General features: G+C 35.2%; 1 protein-coding gene across 1 annotated transcript in view; it reads right to left on the bottom strand.

The window, feature by feature from the left end:
- Positions 1-17456, bottom strand: part of DNAH7 (dynein axonemal heavy chain 7) — a 184497-nt gene that overhangs the window by 38848 nt on the left and 128193 nt on the right. Inside the window, exons 50-55 of the mRNA XM_087819982.1 lie at positions 16122-16312; positions 10540-10673; positions 9490-9825; positions 3923-4049; positions 2738-2932; positions 1171-1263 (exon numbers count right to left, since the gene is read on the bottom strand). Coding sequence (XP_087676108.1) covers positions 1171-1263; positions 2738-2932; positions 3923-4049; positions 9490-9825; positions 10540-10673; positions 16122-16312 — 1076 coding nt within the window. The remainder of the gene's footprint in view (positions 1-1170; positions 1264-2737; positions 2933-3922; positions 4050-9489; positions 9826-10539; positions 10674-16121; positions 16313-17456) is intronic.

Raw genomic sequence — 17456 nt, 5'->3', positions numbered from 1 at the left:
AAGAACTGCATGTGCTCGTTGAACAGACTACAGCTAACAGAGGAAGGAATGCCTCCATCCCATGGTATCACTGATGTATAAAAACATCTAAAAAATATACTCTTTTCATCATCTAAGTTCTGCTTTTTATTTGTTAGGATGGAAGTATTGTCTTATATTCATTCCTTAGCAAGTTAAATTGTGAATACAGTAAGTTCTGAAATAATTATGTATTACTTTTACTTGAGTGGGAACAGTGGATAATTAGAATATTTTTTCAAATTTTTTCCAATATACCTAATGTCTATATTTTTTCAGAGTATATGGATATCTCTGTGGACTATATGAGCCATTATACTTAAGTGAACAGTTCTTTTAAATAGAGCATAATTATATATAATAATGCAAATGAGGATGCCAATGAGTACTAAATTTTGCTGACATAACAGGTAAGCTGATATGCTGGTTATATAATTTATTATTTGAGGAAAGTAAAACTAAATTATTGAAATTTTAGTTTATAGTCAGTAATAATAAATGTCTTAAAAATAATATTCTATTAATTTTCCCAAGGCCAACAAAGAACTATATATAAGGATAGCATTTGAAGAACCAGAAATTCTAGTATATTAGCTTGATGTTAACATCATTGACTAATTTTATTGAAATAAGAATAAAAATGAGCCCGGCTGGCATGACTCAAGACTTGAGCATCGACCTATGATCGGGGTTCGATTCCCAGTCAGGTCAGGGCACATGCCTAGGTTTTGGGCTCAGTTCCCAGTATGGGGCTTGCAGGAGGCAGCCGATCAATGACTCTCACCATTGATGTTTCTCTCTCTCTCTCTCCCTCTCTCTTTCTCTCTCTGATATCAATAAAGACATATTTAGGGGAAAAAAGAATAAAAATGAGATTACGGCATGTAAAGGAAGTAGACTGTGAGAAATTGGAGAAGCATACTTTAAAAGGAAGCCTCATGAAATAAATAGAACTATAAAATATAATCTGAATTTAGTGTGGTTTTAATAAATATACAAACTTTTGGAAAAATGGCTGTATTAAAAAGAAGTGGGGTTATTTCCCCCAGGCTGCTCCACCTCTTCTATGATATAGAAGGACATACAGGTTTGGCTGACAGTGGAGAGAGGAAGAACTGAAAGAGTTGAGGTGCTTTAAAAGCCCACATTTACCTTGTCTGGCCTCAGGCAACGAATGATAAGCATCCTTTGAAAATCATTTACTTTCTCTTCCCAAACATCAGGAAAAGGCTCATGTTGTGGTTCCTAAAATTACAGTGGATATAATTTAATATTATTTTGGAGATTATTTCTAAAACAAGAACAAAAATAGTATTTTGACTTATAAACTAATCTTTAGAGGAAACATAATGACTAAATGAAATCAAGAATCCGAATGTAAGTTTATTAGGTTGGGGCAAAGTTATAAAATAAGGAATAAAAAGAAAATTTAAAACATCACAAAGGAATCAAAACCAGGACATGAACTAAGCAGATTAATCTCAATATGAATAGTAATCAATGAACAAAATGATCCCGATTATGAAACAATAAATGTGCATATGAAGCTTTATTCCCATCATTTCTCCAAAGGCATGCGAAAGAACCTACCAGCTACTCTCATCATCTATTTAGAAAAATAAACATTCATTACAAAAGAAGAAGATTGTATCAAAACTTATTTTGTTATTTCCTGTTTTGAACAATTTTTGGTATCTTTTTTATAAAGAGATTATTTGAGATGTGCATAGTAAAGAAGCCAAAAAGTAGAGAGAGCTATTACAAATATACGGGAAGAGAGGAATCAAGATCCCAGGAAGGATAACCTTGAAAAAAAGGGGGGACATTTGTACCTCTGAACTTCAGGGAAGGCTCTGCAGTATCTCAGATCAGAAATCTCCATGCTTCAGTATAGTGAACAAATTTCTATTTCAAATTAGAATGAAGTACTCACAAAAACATATTTATCTCTAGGAAATATTACTAACAAGGAGAGATCCAAAAGAGACCTGTCCAAAATATTTGAATTCATGCATCGACATGATCTTACCATCATGTATACAACAAATACGTGCCCAAATAAAAAATGATCTCCACATATCTGGCTCTTTCTCTCCTCCTCCCAGCTTACCCAGAGCTCTTGCAAATTAAACCCAAAGAAAGAAGAGTGTTAAGAGAGTAGAAACAAAGGAATAGAAACAAATTAACTGGGAATTGGTAAAATATTGGCACATGTGCTAAAAAATTAGGGAAGGCAACAATATCTATTAATTCCAGGTGGGAAAATGTGAGTATCATGGTATGTGTTAGCTATAATAGTCTCCAATTAGCAAGATAGGGTCTGATAAAATATTAGAAATATCAGCTCTTCCCTCTCCTCAAATGACAAAAATATTCATTAGCTTATATCCTGCATTCAAAAAATCTAAATAATAGCTGCTTTGTAATATTTCAGCTCATCCACTATTATGATTTCCAAAGTATAAGAGGACAGTAAATAAAAACCTGGCATGGAAATTAAAAAATAATATTTATAAGGAGCATGAAGCTCTTTTGCATCTCTGCACATTTCAAGGAATTTATAGAGACGTTCAAACAGAACCACTGACTTAGAAGGTGGGGATAACATGAATCTCAACTTTGATTTTTAACATCTGACCAGGTGTTTAAAGCTTACAAGGAATATATTATTATTTTCTCCATTTAAAAACTTTGGAAAGCAAGAGGGTTAAAAACATACCAAACTATCATATACTTTTTTCCACCCATCCTTTAAGTGCATAAACTCCTTGCGAATGCTTTTAAAGGAATGCAAGTCATCCAGACGACATATTTCATCCCAGGACTTTTGAGGAAGCCACGTACAAGGGTTGGTATATGGATTATCCAGTCCAATGCCACCAGTGAGCAGAAATCTCCATTCAGCTTTGTTAATCTTTGAAAAACAAAGTAGCACGAAGAATTGGAAGTGAGTTCATCATATATATAGTAAATTTACAATCATTTTACAAAAATTCACTGTTGATTTTCAAGTTTCAGGTGTGGTTTCTATGAAATTCTATAGCTACTAATATAGCTTAGTACGTATCAATAAGAAACCATTATATCTATCATAATCATTTTTCAAAATAGTTCCATTTTAAAAAGCTACTTCTTTTATAATTTTCCTCCAGAATTACTCATTCAACATGAAAATCTGAACATATACTATTTGAATATATGTTTTTCCAAATGACTGCTTAGAATACTGTTGGCTCTAAAAATTGTGGAAAGACAGAAAGCCATCAATCTGCTATGTTTTTAATTATTTTCCATAAAATATAATCAAGTACTGTTATGAAACCTTTGCAAGAAATGCAGGAATAAATCCTTTATTCCTTTATAATTCAGCCAATACATCACCATATAAAATCAGTAAGTCTTAAATATATAAGTGTACAAAATACTGAATTTACACACCACCTGCCCTCCATTCTTAAAGTGCTTCCTATATTTTAAACGAATAGATTTAAAACATAGTAAAAATTTATGAAAAGTATTGTTCAACACAAATGGTTAGATTTGACTAACTAGCACAAGTTCTCACAAGCATTACCTTTTATACTATTAAAGGTGTAACTATATCAATATATTTAGTAAATTTATATGCATTTTTATGTAGGAGTCTAATAGAAACTAATTTATTCTAAATCAAAACATACAAAAGTTTAAATAATAGTTACATAATGAACTCTGCTTAATTTTTCACCTCTGAAATTCAGTCTAGTTGTGTTGTTTTGCCTTAATTATAACAATAATAATTATTATTGTTTAATTATTTACAACTCTTTTTCATATATTCCCATACAAATATACAAATTAGTAAATTAATGAATCAACATGAATATTATGGGGTTTTTCCCCTGCAAATTAACACAATACTGACCGCATGCTCATGTAGCAGCAGATTTACAGTTAGACAAAAGGAAAAGAGCAGCTTATCCTTCTCAAAGAGTGACCGGCAGACATTAACGTAGAGGGAATAAGTAAAGTAGTCCCGGAGAATGTGAAGCCTATGGGTCAACGGGAAGAAAAGTTAAAAATTAAAATGCATTATACTTTACAGAAAGTGCTGAAAGGAAACTCATTATAAATGATTTAGCTGTATGCTATCCCAATAAGCTTTCCGGTCAATTACCTCCTAACAATCAAGGATCCTCATCAACTGGGTGCACTAATTTGAGAGCTGTGCAATGTAGAAACACCGATAGAACTGCATTTTATTGTTGACTGATTTAAAAAAATCTTCCTTTTGGAAAAAAGTCAATGCATGGTATTTAAATCTATTACATTTAAAGGTTTGTGGACTATTTTTTAATAATAAAACATTTCTTAGGGTAAAATTTGACTTCTTTATTTTATAAATACTTTTATACATTCTATATTCTATATTAAATGAACAGACCAAAATTAATAGCTCCTTTATTAAATTAATATTAAGTTTAGTAATGTGCTACTCTGTTCATAAACCCACAAAAGCTGGAGAAATCACAAAAGTTGATAAACTACATTTTTATTTGCCACATAGACAAAACATGCAAACCACAATATTTGTAACTAACAACTTTCGAGTAAGTGCTAACATGTGATCTGTACTTATAATAATTCTTAACATGAATATAATTATCACTTTTAAGCATTTTCACTTAATTATCTCCTAAGGGAAATAAACTACCATTGAAACAAAAAATTAAAAAATATTTTTATTACATAGGTTTTAATAGAAATAAACATTTTACAAAACATTTGTAGAGAGCTAATGATTGACACAGATTAATAGCTCAAAATATCTAAGCAGATCACTTTACCTGAAGGAAAAGTTTGCAAAGTTTGATTATAATTACACGAAATTATATTGGTGTTTCTTAACATGTCTAGAAAAAAAATCTACCAGTACAATCCTATCTTGTCTGTTTCCAGGCTGATACCCTAAGCACTGATCATTCCAGCTCTATTTTTTTCCTTACCTGCCTGTTTCTTTTGACTATTTTATCCCTGCCAGCATTCCCATAATGAAAATTACAACACATTGCTGCCTTTTATTTCTAGTTGAGAATCTGGAAAAGGGCTTGGTTAGAGAGGGCCTTGAAACTAACTGCTGAAACTAGCTGTTGAATTCTTTGAGGATTTAAAATAATCATACTCTTCCTGGCCCCAATTTTATGCTAATAGATGGTCTTTTCAAACATGGCATTTAAGTTGTCTCATCTATAATAGTACAATTAATACAGGGTGAATACAGGTTTGTTTTTTTTTAGAATAAAAATTTCTGCACTTTAGGACAAATATCCTCTTGTAGATAAGAAGATTGAAGGGGAAATTATAAGGGGCAATCATATTAAAAATCCAAGTTCAGTCTCATTAGTGTTAAAAATGCATATTAAAATGTGATATTTTAATATGTTAGAGTAAAAAAAGATAAGAATTCTCGTTCTCAATGCTGATGTGTAACAGTGACACAAGGCCATCCTGTTCCTCTGAGGGAGTGTACATTTGAATAACCTTCTAGGAAAGGAATTGACATCAGGAGCCTGAATGAAGTGAACACCTTTGTCCTAAGTTTGGGATTCTAGTTGAAGGAAATAATAATGTGGACATTTACAATTATTGCAGTATTATTTATAATACAAAAGCTGAAGACTACTTATAATAAGAAAATTATAGTACAGTCATAAAATGATATATTGTGCAGCTACTACAAATTATGATTCAGAAGAGTATTTAATAACATGGAAAAATGAAACTCATGTCTGTTCGTGTATGTGTGAGTGCGTGTGAGTGTGCATGTGTATTTACTTATATGTATTTCAGAGAGAGACAGAGAGAAAGAGAGGAGAGAGAGATTGATTTTAGTTTGGTCCCTGTAACAGAGTTATATCCTAGTTAGATTTTTATTTCTCTACTTGTGTATTTTTTGCCACAGTTATTTCTTTTGCTATAATAAATTTTGATATATTAAAATTTTTATAAAAAACAGGTGATCCAAACTATTATGGCTATTTCATAGTATACACCATAATAGTCATAACGTGTGGTTGCATAGTTAAATAATACTTATTACGAGTAATAACTATCAGAAGACCAAAAAAAAACCCGTTTTTATCTTTGAATAAAAGGAAATGAGAGATAATTTTAGACAATGTTAAGATTCTAAAATAATTTGTTATTCTGGTGTTAATAGTCAGATGCTTCCTATGACTTTTGGTTTAACTATAGTTCAGTAACTAAAGTCCACAGCTTATCTGGCGTTTAGCAGTGATAGACACTTATTATATGGTTCATATAACAACTCATTCTAACTTTAATTTTGGAATGGGAGCTAGCTTCTTAATTGAAAAAAAAAAAAGAAAGGAAAAGAAGATTAAACGAGACTGGCTGCAAGATTCTCTCGTGGGGCATTAGTCTGGAACTCATGTGGCCGTGTTTACTAAAATGGGACCCATGTACACCCTATGGTCATTGAATCCATTCTTGGATATATGCCTACCATAAATATGTACATGCAAAAGCCATGTATGAGAATGTTGAAGGCAGCACCAATTTATAATAGTTCCAAACTGGAAGCTACCCAAATGTCCTCAACAGTAAATGAATAAATAATTTGTGGCATAATGTAAGGACAAATAAAAATTAAAAAATAAGAGGTTTAACTCTCCCTATTGAAAATAAGAAAAGAGGTTTCCTTCCCCTCCACTTTCTTAGACCATTTACTTTTGAAAACTTAAAATTATAAGTATTTTCTCCTCTCTCCTCTCTTTGAAATGCATATAAATTCTTTCCAAAACTTAGGCCTTTTGTCAGCTTTATGATCCAGGAACGCCTTTCTCAAAGATCTGGGAACTATCTCCCAGTTTCTGTGGGAGGGTAAGAGCCTAACCTCAGTCAGTGCCTGGCTCCAAGTTGCAAAACAACCTCCTGTCATAAAGATACCAGACATCTGTTTTTCCTCTGGATAAAGGCAGTTTGCCAACACCATGGCCACCTCACCTCCATGCGCAGGCCGAGTTAGGATGAGTTTTCTTCTTTGCAATCTCCCATGGATTGTCTGACGCACATCACATTCCGGTTTAATGCTCATTCACTAATAAAACTCTTTCTTTCTTGACTACTTTGTGGAGCAAATCTGGGTTGGGAGATTTTGTTTTTATACTTCCCCAATAACATACTTGCACAATGGCATACTACTTACCAATGAGAGTGAATGAACCCTGCACTGCACGAAACAAAATGAATCTCACAAACACAAAGTTGAGTGCAAGGTGCCAGACACACAAGAGTACACACTGGGTGACTCCATGTATGTAATGTTCTAAAACAGGCCAAACTGATCTATGGTGTGGAACTCAGGACAGCGATTGCCTTGGGGGAGGGTTAGTGACTAGAAAGGGACACAAATATGTCCTCACCTGGGTGCTACTTACACAGGTGTGCTCATTTATGAAAATTCATTGAGCAAATACTTCTGATTTCTGCATGTTTCTGTCTATATATTAACCTCAATAAATGTTTTCAAATACATTTTTTCTATGTACTCTTTGGTCCCAGATTATAATTTTAGCATACTTGTAGGCATAAATATGATTTTTGTTGTTTTTAAAGAATTTTAACTAAAAAAAGAAAAAGGCACATTTTGTTTTCTCCATTTCATCCAAATCTTACATCTGGGTAAAAGGATATAATTTTCCTATAAATCATAAAAATTTACCACAGTTATGAAGAAACAGATGTCACACCGGTGGATGAGTTCAAATTTGTTATAAAAACAGATAATAAAAAATAATTGTTCTAATTTTTAAATCTTGTACACAAAATATGTCTTTAAGTGACAGAGCAAAGAAATTTTTTTCTCTAGACTCCAGCAAAGACCTTGATTTAAAATTAGTTAAGATGACAACATTCTGGTGGTTATTATTGTAACGAGGTAGAAATTAAGAACTTCGGTGAGAGGCAGGGCATCATTTACTGTGTGGCTCTATGTGACTGACACTGTGATAGGATCTGGGAATATTTAAAGAAAATCCTCGCCTCAAGGAACTCAGATTTTAGTGTTAAAACAAGACATGCATGTTCAATTAACTTTCATAATGCAAATGGCTGGGAACTTCTTTAAGAAAAGTCACTTAAATTTTCTGAATTTCAGTAATCCTTGTTAACCTTAAATTTTCAGGTACTGGAAGAAATAGAAAAATAAACTAAACATTTTCAAATATCATAATATAAAAACAAAATGCAAACTCTACCATCATGCATTTCTTCCCTAAAGATACCCCTTCCTCCTTTCCCTTTATGTCCTTCCTCATGGGCAGACATCTGAAAAATTGTTTCCTAAGTATCAGTCTTACATCTTTATTGGTCTCATATTCAAGCTCATAAAATAATGAATGATACTGACAAAAGGAAATGCTCAGTCTGAGAATATTCAAAACTTAGCAAAATTCTACCATGATCAATGAAGGAATTTAATTCAGGTTTCTGGAGATTAGCATTGTGGATTTCTAAAAAATAATTGTTAACTGCAAGTGATAAGTATTAAACTGAGTTTCCTTTGGGCATGAGCAGTCAAGAAACTGAGTATCTAGCTTCATATTGATCAATAAAGTTACAAAGGGCAAAGGTTGTAATAAGTTATTTTCTTTATTCAAGAAGTAATTTCGCCCAGCCGGGCGTGGCTCAGCGGTTGAGCATCGACCTGGGATCCAGGTGATCGGGGTTCGATTCCCGGTCAGGGCACATGCCCGGGTTGCGGGCTCGATCAATGACTCTCTCATCATTGATGTTTCCATCTCTCTCTCTCCCTCTCCTTTCCTCTCTCTGAAATCAATAAAGATATACTTAAAAAAAAAAAGAAGTAATTTCATGTTAGACTATTAAAAACATGTTTTAGTACCAAACTAAAATTTATCTCACTGATAACGAAATGAAATTTATTCTCTCACAGACATACTATTAAGGTCTTAATTCCATTACTGATTATAATAGCCAACAGTAAAATAAGGTATTTCATATAAATAAGCATGAATGACCACAACAGGGGATTTTTTTTTTTAAACCCTGTTACTTGACAAAGTTTACATATGTGTATATCAAAATATGAGTGAGTAACTTCTGGAATACAAACTCACAGAGGGTAAGAGCCATACCCCTTAGGGGTATTAACTATCCATTCCTCCAATTATAAATACATTTTGCAAATGACAAAATGAGGTAAATGTTTCCTCTTTTTAGAATTACATTATAATCTTATGTCTCTGTAAACAATATCTTGGCAAACTGAATCCTGGCCACATCTGTTCAATTTCTAACCCTTGTATTTATTTCTGGTACAATGATGAATCATCTTAGCTATGTGGCTGTCATGTTCACAGCACTCTGAAACAATGAAAGCCACCAACTATTTAATTTTCATGCATTAATTAGTTAGCGTTAGTATTAATTCGTATTTCTCTTACATACCTTTTTGATAAAATGTCTGATTTCTCTGAATTTTCAATAGACAGGATGAAAAGGTTAATAAACCAGGTCAGCGAGTACTGATACATGGGCTCGATGTTAGCTAGGTCAGCAATGGAGAAAAAGAGGATGGTGGAGTGGACGGCGATGGGCCGGTAGCCCATGCGGGTGGCATCGATCTTTTTCTCTGTCTCTTCGGCTACTTCCTGCTTTTGAGAAATCTCATTAGCCAAAGCCTTGGAGGAAGATAATATCTTAATAGCAGTTTCATCTTCTAATATATTGCCTTCCGAAGATGAAAGAACTTCTAAAATCTTGTCTTCTATTTCTTTTAACTGCCTGGAATAAAACACAATTTTCTCAGAAGAAAAAGAAATCGTTTAAAATCACTTCACGTATACATTCTTTTATAAGAAACAAAGAGCTTGTAACCTAAAGAAATGCATCACTTTGTGACAAATATCTGTAACGGCGATGTTGTATAATTTCTTATCTTGCGAAATGTCAAAAAGATAGGCTTTTCTGCTCCACTTCTCTTTCTAATGATCATTTATGTGGTAACTAGAGAGAGATATGGTAACCAATCTCCTCTGCCATCCAGTATCTCAGCCCTGAGAGAACCGAGAGTATCAGTCCATTTATTTTCTGAAATTTTTCATGGCTTACCGAGCTTTATCCTTTCTACCTAAGATATAGATATTATGAGCAGAAAGTGGGGTGTAACATATTCATCCAGGCTGCGCTCCAGTGAAAACAGGTACCTCCGTTACACAATAAATACTAAAACTTTTGTGCTGAAACTATGTTGACAAGTTGAAAACACATTGTCTCCTAGTGCTTCCAGTGCCTAAGAACTTATATGTAAAAATATACTCTGTAATGCAATTTTCCAAATTAGCACAGATGCACTGTAATACCTTACATTTTCCTCAAATCTTCCTATTCAATGTACCTATTAAATCTAACAAAACAGATCTTTAAAATGTACTTTAATTTGTTCTACGTGACCCTGGAACAAGCAAATATAATTCTATATTTTATAATGTTTCAAACCTTTTGTTTTCAGCTCCTTGTAATATCAGGGCTTGCTTTTCTTCTTCAAGGTCTGGCCTCTCCCGAGCCACCACAATTCCCAAAAGCTGGTCTTGCATTCCCTCAGAAGTTATCATGAAGTTTAATAATGTCACCTATAAATGAAACAATATACAGAAATGGAATCGTTGTTTCTATTGGGGAAGGCTCTGCTTATATGCTTCAGGTTCTGACCTTAAAATAGACTCTATTTACTATAATAGTATGTGTAGAAAATGGAATTTGTCGAGACTATAACTAAAAATATAGGCAAGCTTGATTGCTGGGTTAAAAACACACTGAAGTATCCAATAGTCATAAATGTAATACCCTAACGGGTTTTTTTGTGATCGATTTATTTTTATTTCGAACTGGTCCAATTTCTAACAACTCATTGACCTCAAAATCAATTAGAATCAGGTTGCAAGCTATCTCTCTTATTGGCTGGACAAGCTGATTTATATTTTAAGGATCCTAGAGGTGTGAAAAAGTAAAGGAAATCTTACATGGTGAGATAAGAGAGAAAAAATCACTGTCATTACTTGTCACGAATAAAGTATATATATATTTACAATTTAATAATCACATTTCAATATGGAATTTACAATGTGATAACCAGCCACTACTGTGAAGTAAGGAATGCCCATCTCGATGGTGCCCGTCACAGTGCAGTCTGCTAACACCTGCTTCATTCGGAATGGCTCCTACAGGCAGACCTCTCTCTGTTGCCTACATCTTAAAATTCCCCCTCTCCTGGTTCTTTCTCATAAATGGGAAAGTAACCATGCTCAGGTCTCTCTTTTTAAAAAGCAAACAACAAGCAAATAAATCATTCTTTTGTTCCCACAATCCCTTCCAGCTATGGAAAGACCTCTCTTTGTATCTTCATAACTATACTTCTCGAAGATGCTATTTATCTATGCTTTCTGTTTCCACCTCATCTCATCCTTCAGCCCTCTACAGTTTGCTCTCACCCCTGCCTCCACACGCTCATCTACACACACAGCAACATTATAGAGAAACTTCCTGTCTCTGGTCACCAAGAAACCCATAAGCCAGTAAACATTTAGGTGACCTTGGCTTAATTTGAATAGGAGCTCTACCCACCGACACCTGGTTTGCAACCTGCCTGCCCTCATGTCCTGAGTGCAGGTCCTCACCTATGTCCGGGCACCCTCTCCCATTCCTCCCTTCCATGTGCCTTTCGTTTTAGCGATGCTGACGGACTGTGGAATCCCATACACACCAACTATGAAATGCCTGCATGTGCTTCAGCTCCGGCTGCTGAGTGGGAGACCCTGCGCGGCCCCACCTTTCCTAGTAAGAGAACATTTCTTCTGCAGGAACATAGCAATTTTGTTTCTATGAGAAAGTTTCCTACCTGTCATCAGGAATTGTAAATAACTTCTGGCAGCACCCCTAGGAAGGTGCCTCCCTCCTCCACCCAGACCCCGGCGGTGTCCACTAGGTTAATCTTCTCAACTTTGCCCCCTCACTTGCCCATGATGGGCTTGGGTGCCGCTAAGTATAGAGGTTACGTGGGCATAATCATAAACTTAGATGGGACAATAAGCAATTCTTACAATCGAGCAATTCAAACACTCATGAAATGTTGTTCTCTGCTGCTTGGCACTCATTCATGACAAAATTACAATGAAAGGCCTAGAGATCCTCCCTGTTGGTAGGAGAAACCAAGGGCACAGGTCACCTTTGATTTAACCCCTGAACCACAGTCCCAACGTTTAGTGAAATGCATGTTTTACAACTTTTACCTCATGGTATTCAGACACAAGGAGGTATTCATTCATATTCCACTAATGTTAGATTGTTCGAGATCAAGATTTTGCCAATCTAACCTTTTGCTCACAAATAAACACTTATGGACACACGCAACAGTGTGGTGATTGTCGGGGAAGGGGATGGGCAAGGCGGAGGAGGTATGGGGACAAACGGTGATGAAAAAATAAACACCCCAATACAATACAATACAATACAGTACAATACAATGACATTATACAAATAGAGCTTCATTTAGATTCAAAAGGATTATAGCAGCATGCTATCATCCCTTGGGTACTTTTGAAAGCAAAAGGTACATAAAAGATCCTAAAAATAGGACCAAGAGGAAGTATTTTAATTTGTAAATGAAAGCAAGTAACTGCTTCACTATGTTTTCTAATCCCTGTTTAATCAATCCTAGCAATTAAAAATAATGAAGCAATCAGACACTCTAGGGAACTTAAGGATTTCAATAGTGAATCATAGATCAGTTTCCTCCCCACAGGGGTTTATGACTTCTATTACAATTAGTTATTAGTGAGCTAAAACTTGTTTATGCTATTTGTGATATCTTCAGAGATTTTACTGAAAAGTGAAAAAAGGTTTTCTACATCATTTATTTATTCAAATTTATTGGGGTGACATCTTGTCATTTATTTAAAAACATTTTTTTGTACCACAGCTTTGGGATTTTATCATTTTCTTTTCTGTTTCACTCTTTCTTACTTATATTTAAAAGTTAATAATGCTAATAATTAATACTCAGATAATATTATGTGCTGGGCCTTATTCTAAGGGTTTTACATAGATTAATTTAGTCTTCACATCACTCTATGAGATAGGCATGTATTATTCCCATTTTATAGACAAGGGAATTGAGGCACAAAGAGAGGTTAAATAACATGGCCAAAGTCACACAACTGGCAAGTGACAGAGCTGGGATTTGAACCAAGGTAGGGTAGCTACAAAAACCATGCTCTTAACTACTACTAGAGACTGCTTCTCCTAATAGGTAAATTAATAATACACAATTTTCAGGTGCTTAGGTAACGTATTTATTTTAATTAATTAAAAATGGTGGCCAATAAATATATGTTCTCCCATACTGTGGGGTTCCTTTGTATTTTGAGGCTGATTTCTTTTGCTGTGCAGAAGCTTTTTCAGTTTGATGTAGTCCCACTTGTTTATTTTTTCTTTTGTTTCTCTTGCCCTAGGAGATGTATCAGTGAAAATTCCTCTATGTGAGATGTCTGTGACTTTAATGCCTATGTTTTCTTCCAAGATTTTTATGGTTCCACGACTTATATTTAAGTCTTTTATCCATTTTGAATTTATTCTTGCGCATGGAGTAAGTTGGTGATCTAGTTTCATTTTTTTGCATGTACCTGTCCAATTTTCCCAACACCATTTATTGAAGAGACTGTTTATTCCATTGTGTATGTTCTCGCCTCTTTGTCAAATATTAACTGACCATAATGGCGTGGGTCTATTTTTGGGGTCTCTGTTCTGTTCCACTGATCTATATGTCAGTTGTTGTACCAATAACAACATATTTGCCAAGGATGCATCTGATAAGGGGCTAATTTACAAAGTGTACAAAGAACACATACAACTCAAAGGAAGACAAACAATCCAATTTAAAAATGGGCAAAGGACCTGAATAGACACTTCTCCAAAGAGGACATACAGATGGCCAAGAGACATGTGAAAAAAATGTTCAACATCACTAATCAGAGAGATGCAAATGAAAACCACAATGAGGTATCACTTCACACCTGTCAGAATGGCTCCATCAACAAATCAACAAATGACATGTGCTGGCGAGGGTGTGGAGAAAGGGGAGCCCTGGTACACTGCTGGTGGGAATGCAGACTGGTGCAGCCACTATGGAAAACAGTATGGAGGTTCCTAAAAAATTAAAAATGGAGCTGCCATTTGACTCAGTGATCTCACTTCTAGGAATATATACTAAGAATCCCAAAACACCAATCAGAAAGAATATATGCACCCTGATGTTCATAGCCACGCAATTTACAATAGCTAAGATCTGGAAACAGCCCAAGTGCCCATCAGTAGATGAGTGGATAAAAAGCTGTGGGACATTTACACCATGGAATACTACGCAGCTGTAAAGAAGAAGGATCTCTTACCCTTTGGGACAGTATGGATGGACCTGGAGAATATTATGCTAAGCGAAATAAGCCAGGCAGAGAAAGACAAACATCACATGATCTCACTTATATGTGTAATCTAAAGAACAAAATAAACTGATGAACAAAACAGATTCAGTGACATAGAAGCATGGATCGGACTGACAAACCTCTGAGGGAAGGTGGGGGTGAGTGGGTGGGGAGAGATTAAACAAAGAATTTATATGCACATATGCATAACCCATGGACACAGACAATAGTGTGGTGAAGGCCAGGGGCGGGGAGTGGGTGCGGGGTGGAAGGGGTGAATGGGGAAAAAAGGGGACATCTGTAATACTTTCAACAATAGAAAAATTTAAAAAAACACAAAAAACTCAAAAAACAGTGGCCAAGAATTTCCACATGTTAACATTGTGTTTTTAAAAGTACGTAAGTTCAGCGCTGGCTGGTGTGGCTCAGTTGGTTGAGGGTCGTCCCGTACACCAAAAGGTTGCCCGGGTGGTTGGCTAGATCCCCAGTAGGGGGCATGCAGGAGGCAGTGGACCAATGTTCCTCTTTCATATGGATGGTCCTCTCTCTCTCTCTCCCTTCCTGTCTCTCTAAAAATCAATTTTTAAAAAATCTTAAAACTAAGTTCAAGGGTCATTCCCCCTTCCCCCAGTCTTCGTGACTTCCCCGAATGTCCAGTGTAATGTGTATCCCCAACTCTGAGCTCCTCTATGTCTTTCTAGTCATAAATATGGTCACTTTATGTACATGTTATTTACAATGTAAACCTCTTAAAAGCAAGGGCTATGTTTATTCATCTTAGAGGGAATGAATTATGTCATCTCAGTGCTTCCTCTGCCTCTGCAGAGAGATGTCTACATGAATTTCAATATTTCCAATAAAGGACAGTGTTTGAACTCCCCGGATAAATCTTGTCTCTATATGTAACTTTCAAAATCTGAATCAGTATTTCTTAATGTCCTCTCCTGCTCGCGTCTATAAATGAAAGCTATCTCTCTCACACTCCCTCTCTCCCTCCTGCATTTGCTCATTCCACAAACATTTATCAAGTGCCAACCAGGGCTAAGAATTGGGAATAAAAATGGAATAGCCTCCAGGAGCTCAGCTGCAGATCAATGTCTCAAGTCATTTTAGTCATTGACTAAAACTTTAAACTAACTTTACTCCTAAAGCAATTTTTAGTATTTTAAAAGAACCAGTGATCAAAAAACCACCGACAATTCTTTTAAGTAATTACATAAAATCAGACAGCGGCAACCTTATTCTGAGAAAGAATGAAGTTCTGCTCCTGAATTCCAGTTCCAAGAATTAGCATATTATCCTTTTTTTGCAAAGAAAGAATGTGAATATGTGTCACCTATTTTTAACAATGAAAATCTAAGAACAACATCAATCGTAGAAATTAGATTCCTGGGGCCTTTTTTTTAACTGTATACTGAAGGCTGCTTTATTAGTACACGCACATACAGAAACGACATTTGGAAATTATTATAGTAATTTCAGGAAATGCCAAACAAGGACACAATCTATTTTTCTTAGGAAGACCTGTGGTTCTTATGGCTGAGGAGGAAAATACAGTCATTAATTGTAAAAATCGGTGAAGAAATATTCCCTTTAGATACTGGCCTTTACTGAAGTTTCAGGGAGATAGTGAGGATTTCTTAGCTTGGTGGTAATATAGAAGCGGAAGTCTGGTGCATATTCAATGGTCGAGTCCCCAAGTCGGATACATGTGCTCCCTCCCTGCTTAAAGGTCTGTTTTAGTAGAAGCGGCTCCAGGATGGGATCTAGTTCCTCTCCAACATTTTCTAGCAACACTGAAGTAAAATCAGAAAAAGATTCCATGTTATCTTAAATATTAACTGTAAACATGCAACGCTCCAGATTTGTTTAGCCTTCCAGATTGCTGCTGTTCCTAGTTCCCTATGTTTTTGTCTTTTAACTATAAGAAATTGGTCCCATAAAAAAACCTGGATTTCTGAGAGCCGGGACTAACTGGCGGGTCTCTGGTCATCCTGCCCCTTTGCATGCTGCTTAGCCATGGTTCTACTTGGGGCTCCTCTCCTGGCCTGGGATTCACTCTGTGCCTACCTATGATGGCAGTTAGGTGTGTCCATCTGAGACACCAGAGAATAGCATTTCCAGTAGTAGTCATTTCAGTGATGAATATCTTTTTAATTATAAAAGTAGCTCATGGTTATTATAGAAAATAAGGGAAAGAATAAAGAAATGTTAAATTAATTAGAGGAGGAGGCCATTAAACTTGAGGTGGCTCTAATGCCATGGCTGCTTACACAAGCAAGCCAAAACCTAAGCCTGTGATTGCCTCAAGGCTGCAACATCAAAACACTAGGGACAATCAATCACAAACAACTGACTGGGCTTTACGCTATAGACAATCAAATGGTTTCCTTGTTTGCTCCCACACTTTATGTAATCTAGCCTCTCCCCTTGCTCCTGTTGGTGTAGTGCTCCTAAGCACTTCGGGTTTGGTGCTGCCTGGTTCTAACAGAATTTTGCTCAAATGAACTTAAAAATTTTAATATGCCTCACTTTATCTTTTAACAGAAGAAATTGGAAAACTCCCTCTAGTGAGATTTTAACTTTTCTCCCTCTCTCTTAAATGTGTTACAGTTGACTCATGCCATATATATATACGTTGATAGAAAAATGGTACAAAACTATACACCACTGATACTAAACATTATATCTCATTTTGTATCTTAATTATTTTATTTGACATGATAGCATAAATAGTTCCCCATATTATTAATAACTAATAAACATACTTGTAATCTATTAATTTGTTAGTTATAAACTGAAATTATGTTTATGAAATATTATAACATTTAAGTTTTGCCTAATTGCATAAAACCTAATATTTAAATTATTTTTCACCCAAAACAGCCAGCTTTAGCAACAGAAATATAAAGAGAACCAAGTATTCTTTTCATATTTCTT

Source organism: Miniopterus natalensis, chromosome 8, assembly GCF_054644295.1.
Source record: "Miniopterus natalensis isolate mMinNat1 chromosome 8, mMinNat1.hap1, whole genome shotgun sequence".
Classification (NCBI taxonomy): domain Eukaryota; kingdom Metazoa; phylum Chordata; class Mammalia; order Chiroptera; family Miniopteridae; genus Miniopterus; species Miniopterus natalensis.
This window is presented reverse-complemented; position numbering and strand designations above follow the sequence as displayed.